The 27,281-nt window shown below is 48.8% G+C and overlaps 1 protein-coding gene and 1 pseudogene across 2 annotated transcripts; both read left to right on the top strand.

The window, feature by feature from the left end:
• Nucleotides 1-697: 697 nt before the first annotated feature.
• TRIM26 (tripartite motif containing 26) lies at nucleotides 698-23,091 on the top strand. Of its 2 annotated transcripts, XM_061195898.1 has the most exons (9): nucleotides 698-799; nucleotides 9,415-9,454; nucleotides 12,890-13,377; nucleotides 13,541-13,636; nucleotides 14,953-15,183; nucleotides 19,461-19,483; nucleotides 19,975-20,090; nucleotides 20,333-20,365; nucleotides 20,884-23,091. In XM_061195898.1, exons 3-9 carry the CDS (start codon nucleotides 12,940-12,942, stop codon nucleotides 21,567-21,569), a joined length of 1,623 nt encoding a protein of 540 aa, XP_061051881.1. In that variant the 5' UTR covers nucleotides 698-799; nucleotides 9,415-9,454; nucleotides 12,890-12,939; the 3' UTR covers nucleotides 21,570-23,091. The 2 variants fall into 2 exon arrangements, with proteins under 2 accessions (XP_061051881.1, XP_061051880.1); XM_061195897.1 differs by lacking the exon at nucleotides 9,415-9,454.
• A 3,011-nt stretch (nucleotides 23,092-26,102) lies between these two features.
• On the top strand, nucleotides 26,103-26,889 carry LOC133094374 (ras-related protein Rab-9A-like; annotated as a pseudogene).
• Nucleotides 26,890-27,281: the final 392 nt, after the last annotated feature.

The raw sequence follows: 27,281 nt of genomic DNA, 5'->3' as shown, positions 1-27,281 counted from the left end.
TCCTGGGAACCCGAGTGTCCGTCCACTTTTCGGGCTGTGTGGTTTCTGAATCCAACGTCAAAGAGGGAAACAGCCCAGGCCCCTAAGCTCTTGGGATCTCTGTCGAATGGGGACAAAAATGCCTGACTGGTTTAAAGATATTTTATGTAAAGCGCCTCATCGTAAGCGCCTCGGAAATGGTAGTTAATTTCTGCAAATAGCCCCCTGAGACTATCTGCTTGGTAAGATTCTGCCCGGTCCAGGAAGCAAATTTAGGCCACGATGCGGGCAGAGTCATATTTAATGTTGAGCACCTGGCAAACTCGCTTCGCCGCCTAGTGCCCTCCGACCCTCGTCCAGACCGGGGCGGGAATTGGGAGGGGAGGGATTCTGGCGTCCCAGAGTCCTGCGGCGGTGTCTCATTAGGCCTCAAAATTCGACTCCCTTCCACCCTGTAGCGCGGGAGCGCGCACCACGCGCCAAACTCCGGCTGCGGCAGCTGCTAAGCCTCAGCTCCGCAAGATTTCAGTTTCCCTTTCTCAGCCCCTGCTGCCCCACCCACCGCTGCGGCCCGGTGATTTGCCCAGTGATCAGTGACGAAGAGGGGACTAAGGCTCCCATTGGGAGGCGGCGTTCGGCAGGGGCCAATCCGGGCGCTGGTCCGGGGGAAATCTCGGTGGAGGGCTCCAAAGAACCCGGAGATTACCGGGCGGGGACGCGCCGTCGCGCTGGGTGCTGGCGGAGGAGCGCGACCCGGAACTGACCGCCGCGGGAAAGAAGCGACACCAGCCCAGGATTCGCGGCCCGGAGCTGGGGACCGGTGAGTAGGGGGCGCCCGGTGAGAAATGCAGCAAAGCAGCAGTCACACATGCGCCCCGGGGTACGGGCAACCGAACGCGGCCGCGCGAGCGGAAAGAGGCCGGGCCGCCGGGCGGGCTCGGGAGAAGGGTGAAGTTCGCGGCGTCCTCCCTCCCGGCCTAATCCTCCTGCTTGCTTGGGCCTCCATTCGCTCCCTCCTCTTGGGTCTTCCTCGCTTTCCCATGTCCAGCTCAGGCACCCATCCATTCTTGTCTCCAAAGCCAGAAGTAAGCGGGGCCCAGATGACGGTCTCGTTGCTTGGAGCCGAGTAGAGTGCCAGTCAGGCTCCAGGACCAAAGCCATGGTGTTTTGTTGTTGTTTTTTGTTTTTTAATTGGTCAGAATAAACCGGTTTAGCCACGTATACTTGGAGCTGTGCATTCACTTCCTCCTCCAGCCCATTAGCACATCAGCATTTTCCCTGCTGCTTTTCACCCTGTATGGCCTTAGAAAAGTGTGTAAATTTGCCTTTGTGGAGCTTATGAGAGGCAAACACTTCCAAATTCCCAGTACATTCCAGATTTTGACACCACGCCGGTTTGTGTGCACTTCCAGAGAATGATATTCGTTCGTGCATGCAACAAATATCAGTGTCAGGGACCGTGCCTGAGCTAAAAATCAGTCCCTAGAGTTACTCACCCCCCAAGTTTAAAAGAATCAGCTTTTTTAAAAATAGACTTTATTTCGTATATTCCTCAAACTGCAATTCCATATTTTTGAAAAAAGACTATTTTTTAGAACAGTTTTAGATTTATAGAAAAATCGTGAAGCTAGTACAGAGTTCCATATACCCCAAACCTTTTCCCCATTCATTTATTAACACCTTACATTAATATGGAACATTTGTTACAATTAATGAACCTGTATCGATACATTATTATTGGCCTGCATCCATAATGTATTCAGAATTCCTTAGTTTTTACCTAAGTACTTTTTCTGTTTCATGATCCCACCCAGGTTACCATATTCCAGTTAGTTCCCATTATGCTCCCCGTGGCTGTGGCAGTTTCTCAGACTTTGTTTTTGATGATCTTGAGAGTTTTGAGGAATATCCCCCATGTATATTATAGGCTGCCCCTCTATTGGAATTTGTCTGTTGTTTTTCTCCTGAGTCTGGGCTTATGGGTTATTGGGAGGAAGACCACAGAGGTAGATTGCCGTTTTCATCACTTCACATCAAGGGAACATGCTTTATAACTTGATGCTGATCTTGATTACCTGGCTGAGAAGTCAGGCTTCTCCACTGTAAAGTAACTCTTCCTCCCCTCCCCCCCGCCGTGCCCCCCCACCCCCTTCCATACTGTACTCTTTGGAAAGTAGTCAAACTATGTGCAGCCCTGACCTAAGGAGTGAGATTATCTCCTGCCTCCTTAAGGGCAACTCCATACATATATTATTTGGAATTCTTCTGCGTGGGAGATTTGTCTCTTTTGCCTTATTTATTCACTTATTCAATCATTTATTTGTATCAGTATGGACTCATGGATATTTATTTTATACTTTGGGTTATAATTCAATACTACTTTGTTTTGTTACAACTTTAGCCATTGCGAGTTAAGTTGGCTCCTGTGCTCTTTTCTAGCATGTATTTTTATAGAGTTTTTTGCTGTTGAAAACACTTTCACTTATGTGACCTCGATTGAAGTTCAAACAGCCTGGCGAACTTGACAAGACGTTATTCTTACCTTGTTAAGCAGTAAGGAAACTGAGGCCCAGGGGCAGTAGGTGACTTCTTAGATGTCACTTTCCCCAAAGGGAGTGATAGGCTGGGCTCAGACTGGGGTGACGGCTGCAAAAGACACTGCAAGCTGCAGAGGAGAGCCCGTAGTTGGAATTGAGGCTTCTTGGGGTGACTTCAGACTTATACCCCCCAGGATCAGAATAGGAAACGACATGGAGAATGGGAAGAAATTGGTTTTGGAAAACAAAGGCTTAATTTGGCTGGCATCCAGGGTGAATTAAAACTTGCCAACTTGGTAGAAATGCAGTGACCTTTCCCCCCAAACTATATGCAGAGGGAGGAGATCTGGGTAATGTTTGTGGTCAAGAATGTCTAATCTGAGGGGAGCCCTTGGAGCCTCCTGCTGAAGCGAGATTGCAAAGTGGGAAGGGGAGTGTGGTGAGGGGGAGAATGAAGAAGATATGGGGCTCTGGAATCATGGGATAACATTTAGCCTCACAAACATTTACAGACTTTGTGCCCGATACTGGAGATATGAAAAGATCGGTGAGACGTGACCCTTGGTTTCACATCCTGGTTGGAAGAAAGATGGGTAAAAATATCAATTAGGAAGTGGTATGATAGTGCTATAATAGAAATGTAGTATCTGCAGGAGTTTCCCGAGGGAGGGAATTCATTCAGCTCAGAGGTGGGATGGGCACAGGAAGGACCTCACAGATAAGGGGGCATTTCTGATTCAGGCTTTCAAGGATGAGCTGGGACTGAGAAGCTCATGTACAAGAGCAAGGGGTGGGGAGAGGGGGCGGTGAAGAAGGGGCTGTCTTTCCAGTTCAGTGTCTCTAGCGTTAGGATTCAAGGCTGGATGGGTAAGTGGGGGGCAGATTATAGGGGGCCTGTGTGCCCTGCTGTGCAGCTTTGACCTCAGGAGTTTTGAAGCAGGAGGGTGACAGGATGAGTTCCATGTGTTAGAGGACCCTGGCAGCACTTTGTACAAGATATGCTACATTTCACCACATCTAAGATGTCATCAATTATTTTATTTCCACATAGAAAAAATATTTTGCCAGTTAAATTATGGCATGCCATTTATCACATTTCAGAGATGCAAACATGTAATGACATGGGTGTCTCAAATTTGATTAAAGTAGTAACTTCCTAGCTGGTGGCTTAGGGCCCTCCTTCCTCTGGGGAATGAATGGTTAGACTATCTCCATTTCACTAACCCATAGATTTTGAGTTCAGTGACTCCATTTATGATCTTGAAGAAACTAAATTTGATAAACTGGCTTTTTCTTGCCTGATAACCAATTGTCAAAACAAACAAACAAAAAAACAATAAAACTGGGATACCTGGTCCAAAGATATCATCTATGTTTATTCTGCTTTGGTGGCTCTTGATCACAGCAGTGACTTTATGTTGCGCAGTAAATATTCTGGTATGCTTGCCAAACCTTTATTTCAATTTGTCCTGTGAATTGCCTGGATGTTACCTCCTACCCCTATTACATCATGGTGATATTGAGACCCAGAAAGGTCAAGAATCTAGCCCCGGGCTGCACAGCAGAGTAGCTGAGGCTGGGTGATAATCTGGGATTTCATCCTAACCCAGGACTCTTCACTTTAGTCTTTGGTTAGAATGACAGCTGGGGTGGAAGAAGATTCTGCCTGCTCCTCACTCACAATGGAGCAGGTTGGAGATCTGTTATGTCCTAGCAGGTTGTATTCTACCTGTGGGGCCCAGAGAGAACAGAATTGCCGCTTAGTATCTACCTTTGCCCAATGCTTTGTCTAGATGAAGAGGCTGATTTTTCTGCATAAGCTCTTTGTATATTTCAGCCTAGTAACCCTCAATAACTTCCTCTGCTGTATCTGGCAGGAATTTGGGGTGGGGATGGGGGAGGTCAGATGATAGACAAGTCCAAGCTGGCTGGGCAGAAAGGGCATTTATGGGCATTTATTGGCTCCGGTGACAGAAAAGTTCAAGGTTAGGCTAGCTTCAGGCACAGCTCGATACAGATTTCACCAGATGCCATCAGGACCTGGTTTCTTTCACTTCATCCCTGGGTTGGCTTCATTCTCAAACAGGCTAACCCTCTGGCTAGCTGCTCTAGCAGCTCCAAACCGTTTGACCTCACTTCTTGCAAGTTCTAGAGAAAAAGTTCTCAAGAATCTTTTTTCCCTCGTGACTCAACTAGGTCTCCTTGTGACTGGCTGCAATTGAGTCATGTTCTCAACCCGGAAGCAAGCACTGTGGCCAGGGGGGCTTATGACTCTTTCTCTTGTTCCACCTTTGAGCTGGGGGAGAGCTCTACCCCAAGCACATGATCCCCAGAAAGGAACTGGGTAAAGTTAGCAGAGGAAGGAAGAATGGAAGCTGGTGGACCCCTTCCTGCAAAGGATAAACATTTACAGCACTTACTAGTTGGATCAAGGGACAATCTGATCTGCTGCTTTAGGGCTGATTCCCTGGCCTGTTACTGGGCCTCTCTTCATGCTGTTTCTTTTTATTATTTTTTTAAAGCATTAAACATACATACACATACATACACACAATGGGATTCTATTTCCCGTTCACCAGATTGGCAATTTTTTTTTTTAGAGTGTGAAGCATCTATTACGTATTTAATTGTTTTGTTTTTTTTAAATTGAGGTATAATCGACATATAACATTACATTAGTTTCAGGTGTACAACATAATGATTTTATATTTGTATATATTGCAAAATGATCACAATAGTCCTGTTAACATCTGTCACCATGTATAGTTACAAAGTTTTTTCTTCTTGTGTTAAGGGCTTTTAAGATCTACTCTCCTAGCTACTTTCAAATATGCAATTCAGTATTATTACCTATAGTCACCATGGCAGAAATGTAAAAGATGAAAATATCAGGTATTGGTGAGGCTGTGGAGCAACATGGGCGCTCGGAGCCTGCTAGTGGGGACACGTGGTGGTACAGCCACTTTGGAAACAGTTTGGCCTGATCTAGTTAAGTTGGGGATGCATCCTGCTTGCCCAGGTGTACTAGGGCATGTGAGCAGAAATGTTCACAGAGCAGTGTTTGTAATTGTCCCAAACTGGAAACAACTCAGGGGCCATAAGAAGTAGACTACATCAGGGAGTTGCTTGGCGGTCCAGTGGTGAGGACTCAGCACTTCCACTGCCGAGGGCCGGAGTTCGATCCCTGGTTGGGGAACTAAGATCCTGCAAGCCGCATGGCGTGGCCGAAAACAAAAATAGGCTACATCAGAAGTAGAATTATACAGTCATAAAGCAGTGAAAATGAACAAAACCGGCTCACAATCATGTGAGTGAACCTCACAGACTTGACGTAGATAGTCCCTCCTCACCCGTCCCCCCCCCAATGCAATATGATTCCATTCATTTGAAATGCTCAAAACCAGGAAAAATAAACTGTTTTGTTCATGGATGCATACCTAGTGTAAAACGAAAGAAGAGGGAAGGAGCGATTATCACCATTATAATCACAACCATTTCCCGGGACACAGCTTTTTCTTCTCTCCTGGTTTCTGTACTTTCCTGGAGCCAAACCTTGGATACCATGACTGGGGGTGTGCTGGTGATTGCAACCCACTGTTCTGCAGGGAATGTGAAGAAATCACTTCTCTCTAGTACTTTCTCATCTTGCTGGAGGGAAAGGACAAGTGGCTGAGATTTCTTGCACTCGTTCAGCAGATACTTAGGAAGCATTTTGTGGGCATCAGACGCTCTGTGCCTGTGCTTTATTCACTTCCTCAGCCAGTTTTTCATGTTTCCTCTGTCAGGCACTGTGCTAGATTCTGGGGATAAGGCGGACGCAGTCTCTGTCCAACGCAGTGGGAAAAGCTGGTGTTAAATAAGTAATTATAATAATAAGTAGGGACTCACAATTGCATGGACGTATCCAGTGCAGTGTGGAGTGCTGGGGAGCTGTGTAAGGGAGAGAGCATGTGGACTCAGTGTGACAGGTCAGGAAAGAGGAGGTGGCTTTCAGCTGAGACTTCAAGCTGGAAAAGGAGTCTACTAAGAAGGAAAGGAATGGTGTTCTATTCAGAGGGAACAACATTTTCAAAAGGTTCAGGCAGGAAAGAGCATGGCACTTTTGGAGGCTTAGAGAGGGGTTTGGTTTGGCTGTGGGGTCGAGTTTGCGGTGGGCAATGGCAGGAAATGAGCCTGGAGACAAGGCCTGGGCCTAGATTATCGGCGGCCTCACAGAGCATGGGAAGGAGTTTTCACTTTATCCCTGGAGCCTGGGAATTAACCAGGGTGGATACATGAGCGAACCTGTGTTTTAACACATGGCAGGGTATGTTTGAGGGACGAAAGGAAGGCTGCGGTGCCTGGAACACTAGGCAATGGAGAGAGGAGCTTTAAGTAAATCGGGAAAGCCTTGAGGATTGTATAATCCCCACAGTTAGCTCTGATTGCAGCTTCCAAAGGATCACTCAATTATGTCACTAGATGTAAGCTCTGGGAGGGCAGGGAGTTTCCCATTTTTGTTCTCTGTTGTATCCTCAGTGCCTGGCGCTTAGTAAATACCTATTAACTGTTGAATGAATTTTGACACCCTCCTACTTAAACGCCTCAGCAGCACTTCAAAGCCTTGTCCCATCCAACTCCCAGTGGCTGCTGCTTCCATGCCCCGTCCTGGGCCCTGTGGGGATTTCCACTGTTCAGAGCATGTCTCGGCCTGGCCCCGGGGGTTTGCGTGGTCTGCACTGTGCCTCAGAGCGCCAGTGATGCTTGACCTGTGGGGGAAAAGTAACCCACATGTGACCTCAGCAATGTACCGCCCACCAAACTGGCATCCCCTGAGACTGCCTGGTGCCCAGCCCACAGCCAGGCCTGTAAAGATCTGGGGAGTCCAGGTGTCGGCAGCAGGGGCACGGCCACTCCTTCTAGTATCCAGATCCAGATCACTTGCTTTTTGCCCTGAATTTTGTCCTTTCCTGGTTTGTTAGAGGTGTCTCACAGAAGTTTACTTCTAGGAGAATTTGGTTATTTTGGATTAAGAAATGAGGCTTAATCTGGAGCCCCAAGAGCCCTTAAATAGCCTTCCCACAGGGCACGGAGCCCTAGGCTAAGCACTTTAGGATCACAAGGAAAAAGGGGCTCTTGTTTGGAGCCCTATGCGTGGACTTGAGAAGCAGCCTGGAGACCAGGGTGCAAATCCAGCCCCCTCCATTCACCTCCCTGGGCCTTGGAGTCCACACCTGGGATTCGACGTCCTCTAGGGTCCCTTGCTGTGGCATGTAGGAGCCCAAGGCAGCAGGAAGGAGGGACGAAGGTGTGGGGCATCAAAAGCCATGGGAAGTTGAGGGAAGGTTTAGAACCTGCTAGGGTAGAAGTTGGCAACTGTTAAGAAACAGAGGTCTAGAGTTAGATCCTTTCCCTCTGGAACTGGACCAGGGCAGGGGTGGGTGAGTAGTGTAAGGACCTGTCCCTTACAAGGTGTGGGCATTCGTGGCGATGCTTCCCTCAGCTAGTTTTTTTTGTTTTTTTAACCTGAGTCAAACTGTTTATTAAAATTGCACATAATACATCATAATCAAGTAGGGTTTATTCCTAAATAAAGATGGCTTATAAGAAAATATTTTAACACAATTCACCACATCAATGAATTAAAGAAAAACACGTGACTATATAAAGAAGAAAAAATCATGTATCAAGTTATATGTATATATACATGTATGTATAATATACATATATAATTCTCTAAATAGTAGGAATGGAAGTTTCTTTTCATAACTTGATAAAGTCTATCTACCAGAATTCTAACCATGAAAAGAGAAACCTCAGCTAGTTTTTACAACTCACAGTGGTTCTTGCAGCCAAAACTTGTGCACGGCATCCACATCCTGAAATGTGTGCCAGAAATTACGTGGTGTCACCTCAGCCAGTCTGTTGACATGTAGAGTAGGTATTTACGAGATGCGGAGAGCTGTAGGGGACCGGTGGATTGTGGGGCAAGGGGAACTCAAAAAGGTTGGGAGTGTCTCCAGTTCTGCCTGGTTCTGAATTGAAACCAGCTTCTGGTTTATTGAAAGGACAGAAGACCTGTCCACCTCAGAGCAGGGGTGAGTGGCCTCTGGTAGAAGGTAATCCATGAAACGACTTCTCAGGTTTCAGAATTCTCATTTGGGTAAAGCAAGTAGGGTGGACCATGTCGGTAGGGCGGACCGTGTCGGTAGGGTGGACCGTGTCGTTGTGAAGACTTTTTCTGGCTCTGGCTTTCTGTGGTTTCTGTCCACCCGAGAGCCAGGAATGGAGAGGAGTGTGATAGTTTTACCCCTTATTGTGAAAACCTGTCGAGATCATCAACATATGCTAAAGGCACAAATGATAGAAAAGGCAGAATCACAGGGGAGCGTGGTAAGTTGGGGAGGGGTTTTGGAGAGGGTCAGTTTTGCCTCGGCTCGAAAGGATTGGCTGTGCAGTGTGAGCCCAGGTCCGCCCGCGTCTCATATAGGAGCCCCGCTGCCTGTCGAATCTAAGGCAAGGGTGCTTTCGCTCAGCGTCAGCAGTAATACATGCCCCTTTACTTTTGTCAGCGCTCTCCAGTTTACAAAGCCCTTCCATTGCGATGACCTCATCCGAGCTTCCTGACAAAGGAGCTGGTATTAGGCCCCGTTTTACAGTTTGCCTGGGCAGAGAAGAGAGTGTAATGGATTGGGCTGAGGCATCAGCACCAGCCACTGCTTCCTAGCCACGTGCTCTTGGGCAAATTGCTTCCCTCCCTGAGCCTCAGTGTCCTCAGAAGAGTATCCTGAGCATTAAATAACATAAGATGTGTAAATGGCCGGTAAGGTGGGTCCTACAGAAATGCTGTCACCAAGAAGTTGTTAGTCACTGGGCTATTGGGTTAGAGCCCTGACTTGAACCTGGTTTCAACCCACAGATTTACACCTCGAGTCTTACACATAGTCAGCAATGCCAAGGTAAGCCATCTTCAATATTTGTTATATATTCAGGATGGAGCCTATATAACCAAGCAATGGGATTGAACATAGAACTGTACTGTGTTTCATTTGTTAGTTTCAGCAGACTCTCAAACAAATGCATATGCAATTAACATTGCCTTCGTTCCTCTGAATCCATTCATTTGTTCAGCACCTGTGTATTGAGCTTCTACAAGTGTTGGGCACGATCATCTCTCTATTAGAGATTTTCAGCATCTTTGGTAGTTACAGACTCTTGTACAGATTCTTTTAAGAAGGATGGAAAACTCTAGCCCCTCTCCTCAGAAAATTTTTCAGACTTTTTATTTTTTGTTGAACCATTTAAAAGTAAGTTGTAGTCATACAGTCCTAAATACTGCAGCATGTGTTGCCTGAAAATATGTACATTCTCATACCTAACTTCAATAAATGCTATTAAAAGATCAATAATAATTTCTTAATATGATCCAATACCTAGTCTTTTGTCAAATTTCCTCTAATGGTCCCCAAACTGTTTTTAATAGCTTTTTTAAAAAACCAGGATCCAATCAAAGTATTTGCGTTTGATTGTTATTTCTCTTTAGTCTTTTAAAATCAAGAACAATCCTGTTTTATTTTTCATGACTGACTTTTTAGAAGTCCAGGCCAGTTGTCTTGTGGAATGTCTCCTATTCTGGATTTATCTGTCTCCTGATGATGGGCTTTAACTCATTCTTCTAACCCTCATATTTTCTATAAACTGGAAGGTAGGTTGAAAGACTTGATTGGATTCATTCACATCAAACTTTTTTTATTTTTTATTTTTGGCTGCGTTGGGTCTTCGTTGCTACACGTGGGCTTTCTCTAGTTGCGGCGAGCGGGGGCTACTCTTCGTTGCGGTGCGCGGGCTTCTCATTGTGGTGGCTTCTCGTTGCAGAGCACGAGCTCTAGGCTTCAGTAGTTGTGGCCGTGGACTCAGTAGTTGCAGTGCGCGGGCTCTGGGGTGCACAGGCTTCAGTAGTTGTGGTGCACGGGCTCAGTAGTTGTGGCGCATGGGCTTAGTTGCTCCGTGGCATGTGGGATCTTCCCGGACCAGGGATTGAACCTGTGCCCCCTGCACTGGCAGGCAGATTCTTAACCACTGAGCCACTGGGAAGTCCCACCTCAAGATGGTGTTTTTCTAGTTCTATCATCTCTCCTACACTTACTTACCAGCATTCTTCTGTAATCCCTGGACAGGTTTTTCATCTAGTACATTAGTGACCATTTTCATACAGTGTTGGGGATTTAAAGATCTGTGAAAGTCCAGCATGGAGCCTGGGTTAAGAACTCCTGCTCCAAGTGATGAGGGCAACTGATGGTGTCAGGTTTTGTGTGGACGGGGAGCTGTAGCTGAGCTCTTCATAGTCCTTTTATTTACCTGGTCATTTGCAACAGAATTAAATTCCCAGCCCTGAAGATAAACACATGCCATCCCCCTACAACAACAAAAGAAACAAATAACCTTAGCCATTGAACTTCCAAGCCCCTCAGCAAAGTGAGTTGGTGAAGGGCTCCAGCACCCACAGGAATCACCAGCACCAGGACCCTTTCCTGTGTTACACCTCCAAGTTGCTGGGTCAGGCTCGCTTCCTCAACAGACAAACCAGGGAGTTGACCAGGCAATTCCTAGGATTTTTACTACCCTTATTAACATTCTAAAAACTTCATTACCTTCATTTACCAGTTAAATTCCTTCATTCTTTCATTTGAGCTTTGTAGGTACAGGTCTTTTCCACACTCTTAAAGTCACACATCTCTAAATCCATTGGAGCTTCCAGTTGGAGTTCATTGTCAGCAGTAAAATAATCCCTTACATTTGTACAGTACTTTCACTTTATAAAGCACTTTTTATATATTGCTGCGTTAGATCCTCAAGAAGTAGACTTTGTATTCCTGTGTTGTTTTCTCTTTGGGGCTTTATTTCTAGCTCATTCATGTCACTACAGTGAAAGACCTTGAAGGCCACTGAACTCTGCTGTAATGGACTTTGACGTACATAGTCAGTAATTGGATTGATTTGCCTGTGGTTCCACGGGCTTCATTCCAGCCTCGCAGTTACCTGCGCGCCCCGTCTGCTGGCTGTCTTCCCAGCGACTGCTTATTGCCTCCCGTGGGTCCTTCTGTGGGTCTGCGGCAGAGCAGATTCCCCAGTTTGCCCCACGAGTCTCTCGTTTGCTTTAACTCTGGAGCTCGTTTGTCACTATGGCGGTTCATCTTCACTTTAAATTTCCACTCTTGCTCTACTTGTGCTTTGAACACTCACTGGATTTGGGAACCGCGGGTTCTGGGTTCTCTCCTAGATTCCCCCTCTGTACCGTGCTTATGCTTAGTATTTTCAACGTAATTCATTTACTCAACCCACTTAGAAACCCTTGAAGGTAAGTATCACTCTCCCCATTTTACGGATGGATAAACTGAGGCTCAGAGTACTTAATTGAGTTCTCTCTTGTCACACAGTGTCAGGGGCAGGAGGAAGCTGTTGGGTTAGGTGTGCTGAGGCTCCTAACCTCAGAAAGGAAGTGGGCCAGGGCTGCAGAGGTAAACAGGACTAAAGTCCTCTCTGTGCTCAGCTTCTGTGCTCCCTCTTATGGCCAAGCCCTCATCAGCACATCACGGTCACAAGCCACCTGAGGCTTCCTCCCACGTTGGTCTCAGTCGCCCTTGTTAGCAGTAGAGCAGCCAGGCCAGCTGCACAGGGGGCACAGCTGAGAACGAGTCCGGTGTGGTCAGGCCGTGCTCTGCCGGCAGGCTGAGTCTGGGTAGAGACCTGCTTTCTGGGGGAAGTGAACCAGGCCAAAACTCCAGCACAGCCCAAGGAAACATCTATAAAGGAGGACACCAGAACTCAGATTCTTGACGCTTCTTGAGTCTTGGTAAAGAACCTCAGTGCGCTTAGTCCTTGACACCTGAGATCTACAGGGAAGACAAAGGAGTCTCTTGACTTTGTCAGGGCCCCCCATGAACAGTTGTACAGCCTATGCACTGCAGAAGTGAGGCAGCACTGTGCACATAATAGACATTGTAGATTTGTATATTATGACAGTTTTTCAGCAGGTAGTTATCTGGTGCCTTGTTCTATCATAATTGGTATATTAGAGCAATTCCCCAACAGATGGAAGGAAAGGGTCTTGAGGTAAGAGTGCTTTCCCAACAGCGTGGCATGGGCTGGTGGCAGCTCTGCTCTCCCTTCTACCAAGCTACCCTCTCTGGGCCTCAGTTTCCTCATCTGTAAAATGAGGGCGTTGGACTTGAGGATCGGTAAGGTCCTTTCGCTCTGGTTCTGTGTGAGCCCCGTAGGAGCTGCTAAGTATCTATTGATTGACTGATCGATCGCTGGGGCTGGCGGCTTTGTGCAAGGCTGCCATTTCTGCCCCTCTGCTGTGCTTGCTCTTGACTCCGTGTCTGGTCTCCAAGGAGGAGAAGTCCCCACCAGTGAACAGGGACCCCTCTGAGCTCAGGACACCATGGCTGCGTTGGCACCACTGCGGAGCCTGGAAGAGGAGGTGACCTGCTCCATCTGCCTCGATTACCTGCGGGACCCGGTGACCATTGACTGTGGCCACGTCTTCTGCCGCAGCTGTACCACTGACATCCGCCCCACATCAGGGGGCCGCCCTGTCTGCCCCCTGTGTAAGAAGCCTTTTAAGAAGGAGAATATCAGGCCAGTGTGGCAGCTGGCCAGCCTGGTGGAGAACATCGAGCGGCTAAAGGTGGACAAGGGCCGGCAGCCGGGGGAAGCGGCCCGGGAGCAGCACGACACGAGGCTGTGCGAGCGGCACCAGGAGAAGCTGCACTACTACTGCGAGGACGATGGCAAGCTGCTGTGTGTCATGTGCCGGGAGTCCCGGGAGCACAGGCCCCACTCGGCCGTCCTCGTGGAGAAGGCGGCCCAGCCCCACAGGGTAAGCCTCCTCACCCCCGCAGGGAGGGATGCTCTGCTTGGCACCCACCCGGAGGCGAGGCCTGGCGCAGACCCCTCAGAAGGCTTCTCGCTGGCCGAGGACTCAGCCCGAGTCCACCCTCCTGCCTCAGCCCAGAGCATCCCCACTGCTTGTCTTTCTACAGGAAAAAATCCTGAACCACCTGAGTACCCTAAGGAGAGACAGAGACAAAATTCAGGGCTTTCAGGCCAAGGGAGAAGCTGATATCCTGGCTGTGCTGGTAAGTGAGGCTGTTGAGGGAAAGCTCTGAGGCAGGCAATTGGCCATGCGGAGCAGGAGCTCTAGAGCTTGTAGAGACACAGCCGGCAGGCAGCCGGCTCCCTGGGAGAGGGAGCCCCGACTGGACTGACGGCCGGGAAGCCTGGGTTTTAGCCCAAGCCCTGCCGGTCTGAGCTCTGTGGCTTTGGCCTGCTTCCTCGTCTCACAAGTGACTGGGTTGCCTGGATGTCAGCTAAGGTCCTTCTCCTTCTGTGACTCACCTCAGCTGCAGGGCCTGTCTGCTCAGCAGAGCCAGAGTGTAGGGAACTGAGGAAGGCCTGGCTTCGTTCTTCCTTTCAAAGAGAGGGGGAAAGACATGGTTCCTGAGAGTGAGGGGAGCAGGGGGTTCGGAAGGAGGGAGCTGGCTCCAGGACTGAGAACTGTGAGGGGTGGGCTAGGCAAGGCCCGACCAGCTCTGAAGACGCTCTGTCTAGTGAGTCCTGCGCCTGTGGTTGCCAGTAGTTAGGAAACAGGCAGTACATTGTGTGCTTGACGAGAGATGGGATCAGAGGGAAAGAACTGATAAGAGGTTCCAGTTTTCTGGGGGAAAGTCTGTTGGGGAAGTGGGCATTGGAGGGTGGAGGGATGCTGGGGCCAGTCCCGGCGGTGAGCAGTTAGGCCCTGGGAGAGGGACAGAGTGAAGCAGGAGACGGCCCAATCCAAGGAGTGCCTCCAGGTGCTCAGTGTGCGAGGATGCTGACCAGATCCCAGCCTGGACTCGGCAGGGAGACTTGGGGGCAAGAAAGGACATGGTCCCTGAGCATAGACATTCCACAGTTTCACTGAGGGAAGAGGATGTAGTCCTACATGGCAGGGATGGGGTACACACAGATATTTTACACATAGTGGGGAGGATGCTGAAGAGAGGATTGGTCAGGCTTGAATAAAATTAATCAAGGAAAACTTCCTGGAAGAGGCAGCACACGGCGATTGGTGTCCAGGAGGGGAAAATGTGTTTGCTCATAATGTTCCTCAAAGGGCCCCCAGAACATACTGGTTTACCTAGAACAGATAATGGCAGGCAGTCAGGGTTCCAATCCCATGGTGTCTGAGGGAATTGACCTGACTGACTTACCGTGTCTTCTTTGAAGAAAGGAGGTTGCCACAGGAGAGCTCTAAAGCCCCTTCCAGCCCAAACACTGTAGAATTCATGAATGGGGTCAGCGAGGGGCACGAGAGGCAAAGAGCCAGCCTGTGCACCCCTACACCAGATCCTGGAGGGATCTTCTACCCCGGGGCGGAGGTGTCACCCCCTTCTCCCCCTTCCCACCCCTGCAGAAGAAGCTCCAGGACCAGAGGCAGTGCATCGTGGCTGAGTTTGAGCAGGGCCACCAGTTCCTGAGGGAGCGGGAACAGCGCCTGCTGGACCAGCTGGCGAAGCTGGAGCAGGAGCTCACAGAGGGCAGGGAGAAGTACAAGACCAGGGGCGTCGGGGAGCTTGCCCGGCTGGCGCTGGTCATCTCCGAGCTGGAGGGCAAGGCACAGCAGCCGGCTGCAGAGCTTATGCAGGTGAGAGACCTCCCTGGGGCAGGGAGCCGGGACACCAGGACAGCAGGTCTTGGCCCTGCCACTCACTTACAGGACCTTTGGAGAGTCACTTCTTCTCGGGGCCTCAGTTTTCTCATCTGAAGCATGGAGATGATAATCTTTATCCCCACCACTTATTGCAATGATTGCATGAGTATAAAATAACTGGCATGTTGTCACTTCAAAAAGTAACTTTTCTACCTGAAAGAGTTTAAAATTTTGAAAAGTGTTGTAGAAATGGAAGAGAAGGTTATTAGTATTTTCGTTACTATCCTCCATGCTCATCACTACCGTCACGAGCCTGTCTTCTAACAAGTCATTGGCAGACACTGGTCCAGGGGAAGCTGTTTATGGTTCTGGAGATGAAGAAGCCTGTGGGGTCAGGGGTCTCTGAGGGAGGGTTGAACGGCGGCTTCTGTCAAGAACCCAGAGGGTCTGGAGGAGATGGGCAGCTGGGGAAGGGAGACTTCTCGAAGGCAGAGGTTTTCTCTGGGACTGTGGAATCAGCCTCAGAGAATAAGGTGGAGAGCAGGCAGGGGGCCTCTGCCTCCCGGAAGGGGCAGCTTTGGCGCCGAGAAAGGGAGGGTCATGGATTGGAGAAAAGGCTGCCACGTTGAAATGACACCACAGCTCCTTCCACCCCAAGTCTCTCAGAGGAGTCACACTGCCTTAAACAGGGCTCAGCAGCCTTTGGAGGGAGCATGCTCGATCTTTCTGCCCTTGCAGGCCAGGAGAAGGCCTGTGTGATGAGCTCCTCCACTTGCATAGTGGGGCTGCTGGCCGGCAGCGGAACCGCCCAGGACCTCCTCTAGGGAAGTGCTGTCCCTGGCCAGTGGCAGGGCGAGTCAGAGGCGGGATGCTGGGGAGAGATGACGAGTCCGCCGGGTACACGGGCCGGCACAGGTAGCCTCTGCCTGCCTCTCCATCATTGCGGATTCCGACTCATGCCTCGGGACTGGCGGGGACGTAGAACTCTTCCGGTCGAGCCCCCACTGATGAAGTCCCTGACGACCAGAGAGAGGAAGAGTTTGTCCCAGGCCGTGGGGCAGGTCAGGAATCATGTCAGAGCTCCAGCTCGGGTGTCCTGACTCACAGGCCTCCGGCCTCTTGCTCTTCTTTTCTCTCACTTTGTCCAGAATGTCTCTCTGGTTCCTTCCTTTCCTCCAGAAGTCATTCTGTTCCCTAGACTTTCTCTCTCAGACTCTGACTGGGTCACTTCTCCACCCCCTCCCCCCTCTTCAGGGGTGCGCATTCTTCCTTTCCTCACAGCCGCTGCCACCATGTGGATGTGTACTTGTGGAACAGAGGGGGACATAGCTGGGGTACTGGGGGGGGCTGAGATCCAGCCGTGTCTGCCTGGAGGGGAGCCTCTCCGCAGTCTGCCCAGAAGAGCTTTGTGGGCCAGCAGAGGCCCAGCCTTCGGTGCCTCTGAGACCACTCAGATTGAAGACATCCCTGGGGCCAGGTGGGAGGAGGGAAAGGAGAGAAGGTGGGTGTCTGCTGAAAGTCAGTAAAGGAAATGTTGGTGCCGGTGGGTTTTGTCTGTGTGTTTTGTTTGGGTTTGCTTTTGCTGCAAGGGAACTGGACCGCTCACTCCTGAACTGTCATTAGTATTTTACCAGAGATTAGTTGATTGTCAATGGAGAGTAAAGATGAGGCCCTACTAAGATAGGGGCCCTGATCCAAAAGTCTGGTAGAGAAATACAGGTGAGAGAGAGAAGCAACAGGACGAGAGATAAAAACAGGGAATTCCCTGGTGGTCCAGTGGTTGGGACTTGGCGCTCTCACTGCCTAGGGCCTGGGTTCGATCCCTGGTTGGGGAACTAAAAATCCCACAAGACATGCGGTGCGGCAAAAAAAAAAAGAAACAGGCCTTTTGACAAAGGCGATAGAAAAGGAAAGATCTCTGGACTGGGACTATCAGGAAGACAATAAAGGGAACTAGGGGATAGGAGAGCCCCTCTGGAGGGAATTGTGAAGCCCCCCTGGTTCAGCCCTGGGCAGGCCTTGCAGGGTCTGGTGGCAGGTCGTACCTCTGCCTGTTCCACTGTCGGTCGCCATCCACACCCATGATGAACCTTAGGGTTCTTAATACCCAGCATTGCTGTGATTCCTGCCCCAGCCTCTCTGCTCTGACTGCCTCTTTCTCCACATACCCAGGAGTCTGGGGGGTGAGAGGCCCTCCAGGAGCCTTGGGCGGGTTGCGTCCCTCTGGAGGCCCAGTGTGTGAGGCTGCAGGTCGCCTCGGGACTCCCCAGTCTCCCCTTGTGCGTCCTTTGGGAGAAGGGTTCCTGCACTGGTGCTCCGGGTCCCACCCTCTCTGGGCCACTCACAACCTTCAGCCCTTAGATGGGCCTCATTCTCTCTCTGTTCTAGCAGCTCCTGTGTCACAAAATATGCCCTCTTGGCTCCCTAACCCCACCCACCTACTGCCCATTTATTTGCCTTTTTATGTCACGTATCCCAGCAGAGTTGTTGGCATACACTGTCTCAAGATTTGTCCCCCCGTCCTCTGAAACTGGCTTGGACTTACTTGTTTTGAGGGCCAGAGTAGAAGGATTTGCCAGCAACTCACAACCAGTCTCTGGTCAGTTGCTTCTCGGTGGGGGCGAGGTGTAGCTCTGACCTCTTGGATGGCCTCCCCTTGAGCAAAACCCCAAGTTGTTCCTGAGACTTGCTGAAACAGTCCGCAGCAGCCACCGTTTGGCGATCCCATTTGTTTCCCAAATCCCACTCTCTCAGAGGTCACTCTGCCCCCACCCTTACCCAGTCCCCCTCCACACTACTGTCTTCTTCCTATAGCACCTAGCACTTAATAGCATCATATAATGGATTTGTTATGTTGATTCTTTGCTCTCTGCTTCCCGGTGCTAGGGATTTGTGTGTGTGTCTCTCTCTCTCTCTCTTTTTTTTTTTCCTGCTCTATCTCAGGCTTCTAGAGTGGTGTCTGACACGTAAGAAGCACTTAAAATTTGTGGGATGAGTAAAAGGAAGGCAAAAATTACTATAGAGTATTATGGAGGATTTAGACTTATAAAAGGGAAATAACCAGCATCTCGCAAGAACCTCCTCCCGTGCTACCCTCTCCTGTCACTCAGCACCATCCTCCCTCCTGTGGAAGCCGTGGCCTGTCCTTGATTATCTTTCACCAGTATGCCCAGTCTGTCTCAAACATACCTAGAATGTGCTGCTTCCCTGGCTTCACTGTACTGCCCTAGTCAGGGCATCATTATCTCTTGCCAGGTCCATAAACAGCCTCCAGACTGCCCCCTGATGTTGGCATTGCCTCTCTTAATCCATTCTGTACAGGATGGCCAAGTGATTGATCACTTGGGATTTTGGCTAGCGACTGTATCAAACAAGTTATTTCCCTCCCAGAAACAGTTCAGACACGAGGGGTCTAGAGCTGTTAGGGCAGCTGTCCATGAGGTCATCCAGAAAGCTGGTTACTTCCATCTGGTTGTTTCACTAACCTCAAGGGACGTTGTCCTCAGCTGTTTTGTCAAAGTTGAGCTCACCATCATATCCAAAATTGAGCCAAGGAAAAAGAGGAAGTAGAATGGAATTTCTTTTTTTTTTTTTTTAAAGGATGTGACCCCAAAATTATAGTCATTGCTTCCTTTCACATCCCATTGGCTGGAGCTCAGTCACATGACCAAACCTGGTTACAAGGGAATCTGGGAAATGTAGTTTTCTGTTGGGTGGCCCTCTGCCCAGCTATTACTCCACAGGTTCTATTACTAAAAGGAAGAAGGGGAGAATAGATCCTGGAGGATACTTAGCAGTCTCAGCCACTTGAAAAGCAGATCACGTACATCACTCCCCTACTTGAAACACTTTGATGGCTTTCTACTGAACATAGAACAAAATTTGAACTCCTTGCTATGCCTGTGCAGCCCTGCATGATGTGACCCCTGCCCCCTTTGCCAAGCCCTTTCCCACCTTGCTTTCCTCCCATTCTTCACCTGGCCAGTACTGAGTTCTTCAAATCTCAGCACAAGTGTCATCCTCTCAGAGAAGCTGGCCTGTCATCCCCTTCTCCTACCCACCCCCCCCCCCCCCGCCATTTGCTCTGTCACTGTGATTATTTTGTTTGTTTTCTTTTTGTTTTATCCATTGCTGCCACTAGAATGTCAGCTCCATAAGGAAGAACCGCATTTGTTTTGTTCACTGATGTGTCCCGGTCTCTAATAGTGTTGGTATATATGAATGAAGTCTTCTTTGATTCACATTGACTCTTGTGCTTTCTTCCCTTCCAGGACACCAGAGACTTCTTAAACAGGTAAAAGAGTTTCCTTTCCATGGTGCACCTCATTCCCCTGTGCCTGTGTCCCCTCCCCTGTTCCTTGACCATGATCCATCTGAATTAATGGCTGTGTGATATGAGGCCAGAGGTTCCCACATCGGATGGTTCATCCTGATAACCTTCTCTCCTGGGAGGCAAGAATACATCCTTGAGAACTGGTGGAGACTTGCTCTGCACCGGAGCAAGTTCTCTGTATAATCCCCACTCCTGTGTCCACTATCCTTGTCTGAGACGGGACAGGATGGTGTGAGAACACATGTTGGTAGACAAAAGGGCTCTGAATGTTGAGTCTGCTGGTGGTTGTAAGTCTTGGCTCAGCCTTGGGCAGTTCACTTAGTACCTCTGAGGCCCTGGTTTTCCATTACCTGGGGATAATCATACCTTTCCCTCCCCCTTCATAAATTGTCATGAGGATTGAGAGAAATGTAGGAAGAGTTAAGTAGCAGGTTTGTCTGTCATCTTCTCAGGTATCCACGGAAGAAGTTCTGGATTGGGAAACCCATTGCTCGTGTGGTTAAAAAAAGGACAGGAGAATTCTCAGATAGACTTCTGTCTCTGCAGCGGGGCCTGAGAGAGTTCCAAGGTAGGGGTTAGGGAGGGCCTTGGGGTGGGAGTCAGGAGCTGGGGTGCCACTTTGAGAAGAGGGTACCTGGCTCCTTCGTGTCGGATTCTCTGACCTCATTCCTCTGAGGTCTCCTGGTTGTTTTTCCCTTCTTGGGATCTCAGGGATGGAGCCTTGTCACGAAATTAATACTGTCCAAGTGAGAAACAGGTTCATAGGTTTGCTGGGCTTGAGGGTCATTGCTGTCCTTTTTTTCTCCCCAGGGAAGCTGCTGAGAGACTTAGAATATAAGACAGGTGAGTATCCAAAGGGTTGTTCCTAGATTTGCCTCAAATAAAGAATACTCTCCCCACAGAATCCTTCTGCCCCCAGGTAGCCCGTTCTCTTGTACAGCAGGGAGAGTTTCCCAGCTGCACTTCTGAAGTCCCCACCTTGCATTTTCTGACTATTCTGCTACCCTTCGTCTGCAGTAGAGCCCTCCACTGGAGCCTCTGACCCTTCCTGCCCATGTTTGGTCATTCTGTCCTCGGAGGTCCTGCCGCCAGTCCTTTTCCCTGTGACCGAGTTCCTTCTCATCTGCCCTGTCATGTGGCTCCTGTATTCGGAGCGAACTGTCTGTCCCAGGCCCCGCTGCTGTGCTGCCTCTGGCCCTGCTGTCAGGCCGCGCACCACATACCCCTGAGGGGCCTGTGCACGCTGCCACAGGTGTGAGCGCACCCCTTGGATCGTGCAGCGTGGCAGCCCTGCTGTGGAGACTGGGGGGTCCCCTCCTGGTCCGCCGGCAACACCGCTACTTCTTCCTTTGTCCCCACAGTGAGTGTCACCCTAGACCCACAGTCGGCCAGTGGGTACCTGCAGCTGTCGGAGGACTGGAAGTGCGTGACCTACAGCGGCCTGTACCAGAGGGCGTACCTGCACCCCCAGCAGTTTGACTGTGAGCCGGGGGTGCTGGGCAGTAAGGGCTTCACCTGGGGCAAGGTCTACTGGGAGGTGGAGGTGGAGAGGGAGGGCTGGTCCGAGGATGAAGAGGAGGGGGACGAGGAGGAAGAGGGGGAAGAGGAGGAGGAGGAAGAGGAGGCCGGCTATGGGGACGGATATGATGATTGGGAAACGGATGAGGACGAGGAATCGTTGGGGGATGAAGAGGAAGAAGAGGAGGAGGAGGAGGAGGAGGAAGTTCTGGAAAGCTGCATGGTGGGGGTGGCCAGAGACTCGGTGAAGAGGAAGGGCGACCTCTCCCTGCGGCCGGAGGACGGCGTGTGGGCGCTGCGCCTCTCCTCCGCGGGCATCTGGGCCAACACCAGCCCTGAGGCCGAGCTCTTCCCGGCCCTGCGGCCCCGGAGAGTGGGCATCGCCCTGGATTACGAAGGGGGCACCGTGACTTTCACCAACGCAGAGTCGCAAGAACTCATCTACACCTTCACTGCCACCTTCACCCGGCGCCTGCTCCCCTTCCTGTGGCTCAAGTGGCCGGGAACACGCCTCCTGCTGAGACCCTGAGCCCCGACTCTCGCTCCCGGCCCCACACCCACCAATGCTTCACTTCTCTGGAATTCCTGGGCTCTGTGATGGGAGAGGAGGTGCCTGGCTGGAGCACCTGTTGCAGGCAAGGGGAGGGACCCCGTGTCCCCTGCCGCTCCCTCCTTGTGGCTGTGGCCCCCTTGGGACCTCACTCAGTGCTGTTCCATCCATCCTGCTCTCGGGCTCCTCTCCCACCTCCTGGGGTTCCCGTGCTGACTTCTGACCCTGAAGTCCACAGGGCTTCTCCCTCCCTCCTGCCCACTGCCTTTGACCCAGCTCTGCCCTCTCCTTGTTGAGTAAGAGGCGAGGCAGCACTTTCTTGCCCTGTATGGCATCCCATACCAGCTGTTCTTGGGAGAGACCAGTTGACTATTACACCCAAGGCCATTTTACTGCCCTCCAATCCCATGGATTCTCCTTGGCCCAAATCCACTCTGCTGCCTACCTCCCCTGGCACTTTAAACACGCCTACTGCTACCCCAACTCAGAGTTAAACATACATGAAAATGTTGGAAATGAACTGAATGAAAATCCCCTGAGGCTTCCCAGGCCGTTTAAGCCGCCTGGAGTGCGAGTGGAAAGCATCTCCTCGTAAGGTCCAGAGCGGAGTCCATGCTTCTCTGAGACCAGGGCTGAGCATGTAAGGTTTCCATTACCAGGAGGTGGGACTCCCTGAAGCCATCTGTGGTCTGAGGGGAAGGATCTAGATACATGTGGCTTTGGGGTAACAGTTGTGATCGGTGATCAATGAATTATCTCTGGGTTGGTCCTCTTGAGGAGAGTTTTTAAAAGAATCCAAAATACCCTCCTCTCGGGCAGTTCATATGAAAGCACCAGGGCAAATATCCAGTCAAGCAAAAACTCCCCTGCCTTGGAAGCCCTGGTCAGTTTTTGCAGCAGGGTATGTATTAAACTTCTGTCACTGGCTCTACTCAACATCCAGCTTCCATTTTCCTAGGAGAGGGGCTGGGGAGGGCAAGACAGGGCTGTGCCGGGAGAGGAGAGGAGGGCAGCAGGGGTCCCCAGCAAGCCACCAGGTCTTCATGTCAAGAGAAGGATCAAAGCGTATCCTCATTGCCGACGGGCCCAACCCAAGTCCCAGCCTCTGTCCAGGCTCTGCTAGTGCCCACAGTTTAGCACAAGCTCCTGCTCCAGCTAGATTACCTCGCAGCCTTTGTCCTTGCCCATTCCAGGCACTCTGCCAGTGCCCCGCTTAGCCAGTTTTAACTCCTCCCCTGCTCTAAGAGACTCTTTCCAGCGGCTGTGGATCTCGGGCGTCTCTTAGCCACTACATTATCTGTAGTTGTACTCTTTGTATATATCACATGCTGCCTGAGTCACATGTACATCTGATTTCTGCCTCTAGTTTTGTAAGCTCCTTGAGGGCGGACACTGTATCTTATACTTTTCTTGTATTCTCCATGGCACCTAGTGCAGTGCTGGGCACAGAGTAGGTGCTGGGCACAGAGTAGGTGCTCAATAAAAACTTGGTGAATGAACAGCCCAGATTCGTATATATTTTATTGTAAATCAAATATTACCGACCTTCACAGTCTATGGCTACAGAGAGGTTCTGTCGATAGCAGTAGCCCAGGGTTTTTCTACTGTGCCCCTTCTGGGTCCTTTAGAACTCTGCAACTCTGCTTGCACACATGCTGTCATTTGTGGAAGTCCCCAAAGAAGAGCTCCCCATGGGACACAGATGAGCCAACGCCAAGGTTCCACCTTGCTCTTCCCCTCCTGCAGTGGTGGCCCTGCGCTGAGATCCAGCACCTGTGGAGCATGGGGCTCCTGCGAGAAGGGTAATGTCCAGCACGGCACACCCACAGTCCTTCCCTGGAAAATAAGCGGTGCCCCAAAGGAAATATAACCTACAGAGATTCAATTCTGCCTCCTAACATTCAACTATCTCACCATTTTTTGTCTGTTCTTTTTGATTTTTTAAAAATTGCCATCTGAAAGGTAGAAGAGGGAGGATTACAGAAAGTACCTCTAAGATTATACTAATGGCACAGAGCATATTTCTTCCCTGTGCTCTCATTTGTGGACTCATGAATGTTTTCCCTCTTAAATTTATTTTTTCTTTCTAAATACATATATGTAAAATGTGTCGATTATTAGAAATAAGACATGCATAATTAATTATAATGTCTTAATTCACGTTTGAATCTTGGGAGACAATATTTCTTAGCATAATCTCTTTTAAATTTTTTATTTTATGTTGGAGTATAGTTGATTCACAGTGTTGTGTTAGTCTCAGGTGTACAGCAAAGTGATTCAGTTATACATAGACATATATCCATTCTTTTTCAGATTCTTTTCCTGTATAGGTTATTACAGAATATTGAGTAAGGTTTCCTGTGCTATACAGTAGGTCCTTGTTGCTTATCTATTTTACATATAGTAGTGTATATATTAATCCCAAACTCCTAATTTATCCCTCCCTGCCCCTTTCCCCTTCGATAACCATAAGGTTGTTTTTGAAGTCTGTGAGTCTGTTTCTGTTTTGTAAATAAGTTCATTTGTATCATCTTATTCCACACATAAGTGGTGTCATATGATGTTTGTCTTTCTGCATCTGATTACTAGCATATTCTTGAAAATTTAAATTTATTTTGTTGGTTGATGTGAACTGTCCCCTAAAATTATACACTACTAACCCTTTATTTATGAAATAACTTCATATTCTCAAAATGCCTTTTACCCTTTCTTGGAAAGAGCTTTTATACAACAATGAGAGATTTTTGAAACTTTTAGGTGATTATTGTATAATTAAAAGCTAATAGTTATTAAAATGGGAACATTTCCATTTGAACGAAGTATTAATGCATTCAGGTCATTGTTGCTTTAATGAGTTTTATGAGTGTCATACTTCTAAAATAAACTGTAGAAGATAAAGTGTCAGCATAGAAGACCCTTGCAAAATAATAAAAATGTGTAATAATAAAAATATATGATGCCATCCTAGTACAGAAAGTTGCCAGCAACATTTATTCAACAGATTTAAAAAATTTTTATATTCATATTTTTAAGTTGTTTTTTATGAGCTACACCTGCACATATGGTCAAATATATCTACAGTGCTTATTACAGAGGAAAAAAGAACAGTGCCCTGCCCTATTCCTCTCCCCAGTCACCTAGTTCATCCTTTTTAGCAGACTATTTTGGTGTTCACCTTCACTTTTTGTAAATAACATGAGTTTGGGGCATTATCCTCTAATTTTACACCGTGGAGAAGGAGGATTTAGCTCTGTTCTCCGTTTCTCACCACACACACACACACACACACACACACACTCCCCACGCATTCCCACCCCTTCAATGTAGACCTAACCGGGTAAGTATAGGGTTGGTCAAAAAGTTCGTTCAGTTTTAAGTAAAAATAAGACACATTTTTCATTTTCACCAAGAACTTTCTTGAACAACGTATTCATTAACTGAACGAACTTTTTGGCCAACCCAGTACTTGAATATGTTCATTACCATGTGTATGTCCAAGCGATTTACACCATGAGGTAAACCATGATTACTTTTACTTCTCATACAGGTTTTCCTTCATATTTAAACATTTTTTTTTCTTTTTTTTTTTTAATTTATTTTTGGCTGTGTTGGGTCTTTGTTGCTGCGCGGGCTTTCTCTAGTTGCGGCGAGCGGGGGCTACTCTTTGGTTGCGGCTCATGGCCTTCTCATTGCGGTGTCTTCTCTTGCTGCAGAGCACGGTCTCTAGGCGCACGGGCTTCAGTAGCTGTGGCTCGCGGGCTCTAGAGCGCAGGCTCAGTAGTTGTGGCGCACGGGCTTAGTTGCTCCGCGGCATGTGGGATCTTCCCGGACCGGGGCTCGAACCCGTGTGCCCTGCATTGGCAGGCGGATCCTTAACCACTGGGCCACCAGGGAAGTCCCTTCCTTCATATTTTGATGTCTGAAGTAAAAATTTGATGTCTGAAAACAATCTTGTACACGCCTTGTCTTAATATGCCTCCAGTTACTCACTATCATCGTTGTTCTACGGAGTTAATGCTTCCTTTTGCTTCTCACATGTTCATCAGTGTCCCTTCTTATGGCTGCCTCTTGCATCCCCCCACCGCCCCCCCCCACTTCCTCCTGGGTTTAACTTCCCTGTTCCTGAGAGGGAAATGTGAGGAGATCTCTCAGCAAAGGTTTGTGGTAAACTACGTTTTTTTCGCTCTGTGAATTTCATTTCCTCCTCATTCTGGAGCTAGAATTTAACTGAGAACGGAAATTTAGTTTAATGGCAATTCTTTCAGAAGTTCGAGGGTCAGCAGTGCCACGGACGCGTCCTGCCTGCCGGGTGCTTGACCGGACCGGAGCTCCCAGGCTTCCTCCGTGTGGCCGCGAGAAACTCCCTGCACTCCTATAATGAGCCCGGCACAGTGGTGAACCGCTTTGCCTGTTGTCCGTGTCCAGGTGAATCTTCCAGACAGTCCTAGAGAGAATAATGATGTTTGAACTGAACAATTAAGGGTTCTGAAATCAGAGATCTTGAGGTTAATAATGGCAGGAAAATCATCGCTTTTTAACGTAATTCTCCTTGGAGATGGTGGAGTTGGAAGAGTTCTCTAATGAACAGATATGTGACTAATAAGTTTGATACCTAGCTCTTCCATACAATAGGTGTGGAATTTTTAAGTAAAGATTTGGAGGTGGATGGACATTTTGTTACCATGCAGATTTGGGACACGTTCGGTCAAGAGCGATTCAGAAGCCTAAGGACGCCATTTTACAGAGGTTCTGACTGTTGCCTGCGTCGATGATTCTCAAAGCTTCCAGAACTTGAGTAACTGGAAAAAAGAATTCATATGCGGATGTGAAAGAGCCCCAAAGCTTTCCTTTTGTGATTGTGGGTAACAAGGTTGACATCAGAGAGCGGCGGGTGTCTGCAGAAGAAGCACAAGCCTGGTGCAGGGACAACGGCGACTATCCTTACTTTGAAACAAGTGCAAAAGATGCCACGAATGTCGCAGCGGCCTTTGAGGAAGCAGTTCAAAGAGTGCTTGCTACCAAGGATAGGTCGGATCACTTGATGCAGACAGACATGGTCAGTCTGCATCGAAAGCCCAAGCCCAGCTCCTCTTACTATTGAAGTTAGAGAGGTTGCCCATGCGATCTAACCAGCTCACATACATGCACAGATAAGCACAGGGTGGAGAAGAGAATTAGTGTTTGCAGCAATGGATCATGTACTCATGAAATTAAACTAACCATATTGCTGCCTTGTTGGTGGTAGAAGGGACACATCCATTCACAGGAGAATCTACTTACTCAGTAATGGCACCTTACATTTATAAATTGTTAACGGTTGTCTAATAATGTTTAAATATGCATGTTACAGAGCTAATAAATGAGATGACCAAGGCTTTATAATTAAAACAAAACACTTGAGTATTCTAGAAGTTACTGTTTTTTCCCCGGGAAAATGGAGAACTACTTTTTCTATGTGTATATTTTTATGCAATTAGCATTCTGTTTCTGGTTCAGAGAAAACATGTCCTAAAGCAATGTTAGATATTAAAGATTAAAATCCAATGCATTTGCACTGTAAAAAAAAAGAAGAAGAAGAAGAAGAAGGTCGAGGGTCTATTCCATGGCCTCCGTTGTTGCTGTTGAGAAGTCTGCTGGCGGTTGACTTGCTGCTTGGGACGTCTTCTCCTTCTTGCTACTTTTCAGATTTTT

Source organism: Eubalaena glacialis, chromosome 7, assembly GCF_028564815.1.
Source record: "Eubalaena glacialis isolate mEubGla1 chromosome 7, mEubGla1.1.hap2.+ XY, whole genome shotgun sequence".
NCBI classification, from domain to species: Eukaryota; Metazoa; Chordata; class Mammalia; order Artiodactyla; family Balaenidae; genus Eubalaena; species Eubalaena glacialis.
The sequence above is the reverse complement of the archived record's forward strand: the minus strand, read 5'-3'. Positions and strand labels throughout refer to the sequence as shown.

Bases quoted from the DNA above. Each gene is read 5' to 3' on its own strand.
- TRIM26 (XM_061195897.1), top strand. From the start codon at position 12,940: ATGGCTGCGTTGGCACCACTGCGGAGCCTGGAAGAGGAGGTGACCTGC. The intron at 13,637-14,952 runs GTAAGTGAGGCT...CCACCCCTGCAG, and splicing joins CTGATATCCTGGCTGTGCTG to AAGAAGCTCCAGGACCAGAG. The intron at 20,366-20,883 runs GTGAGTATCCAA...TTGTCCCCACAG, and splicing joins AGACTTAGAATATAAGACAG to TGAGTGTCACCCTAGACCCA.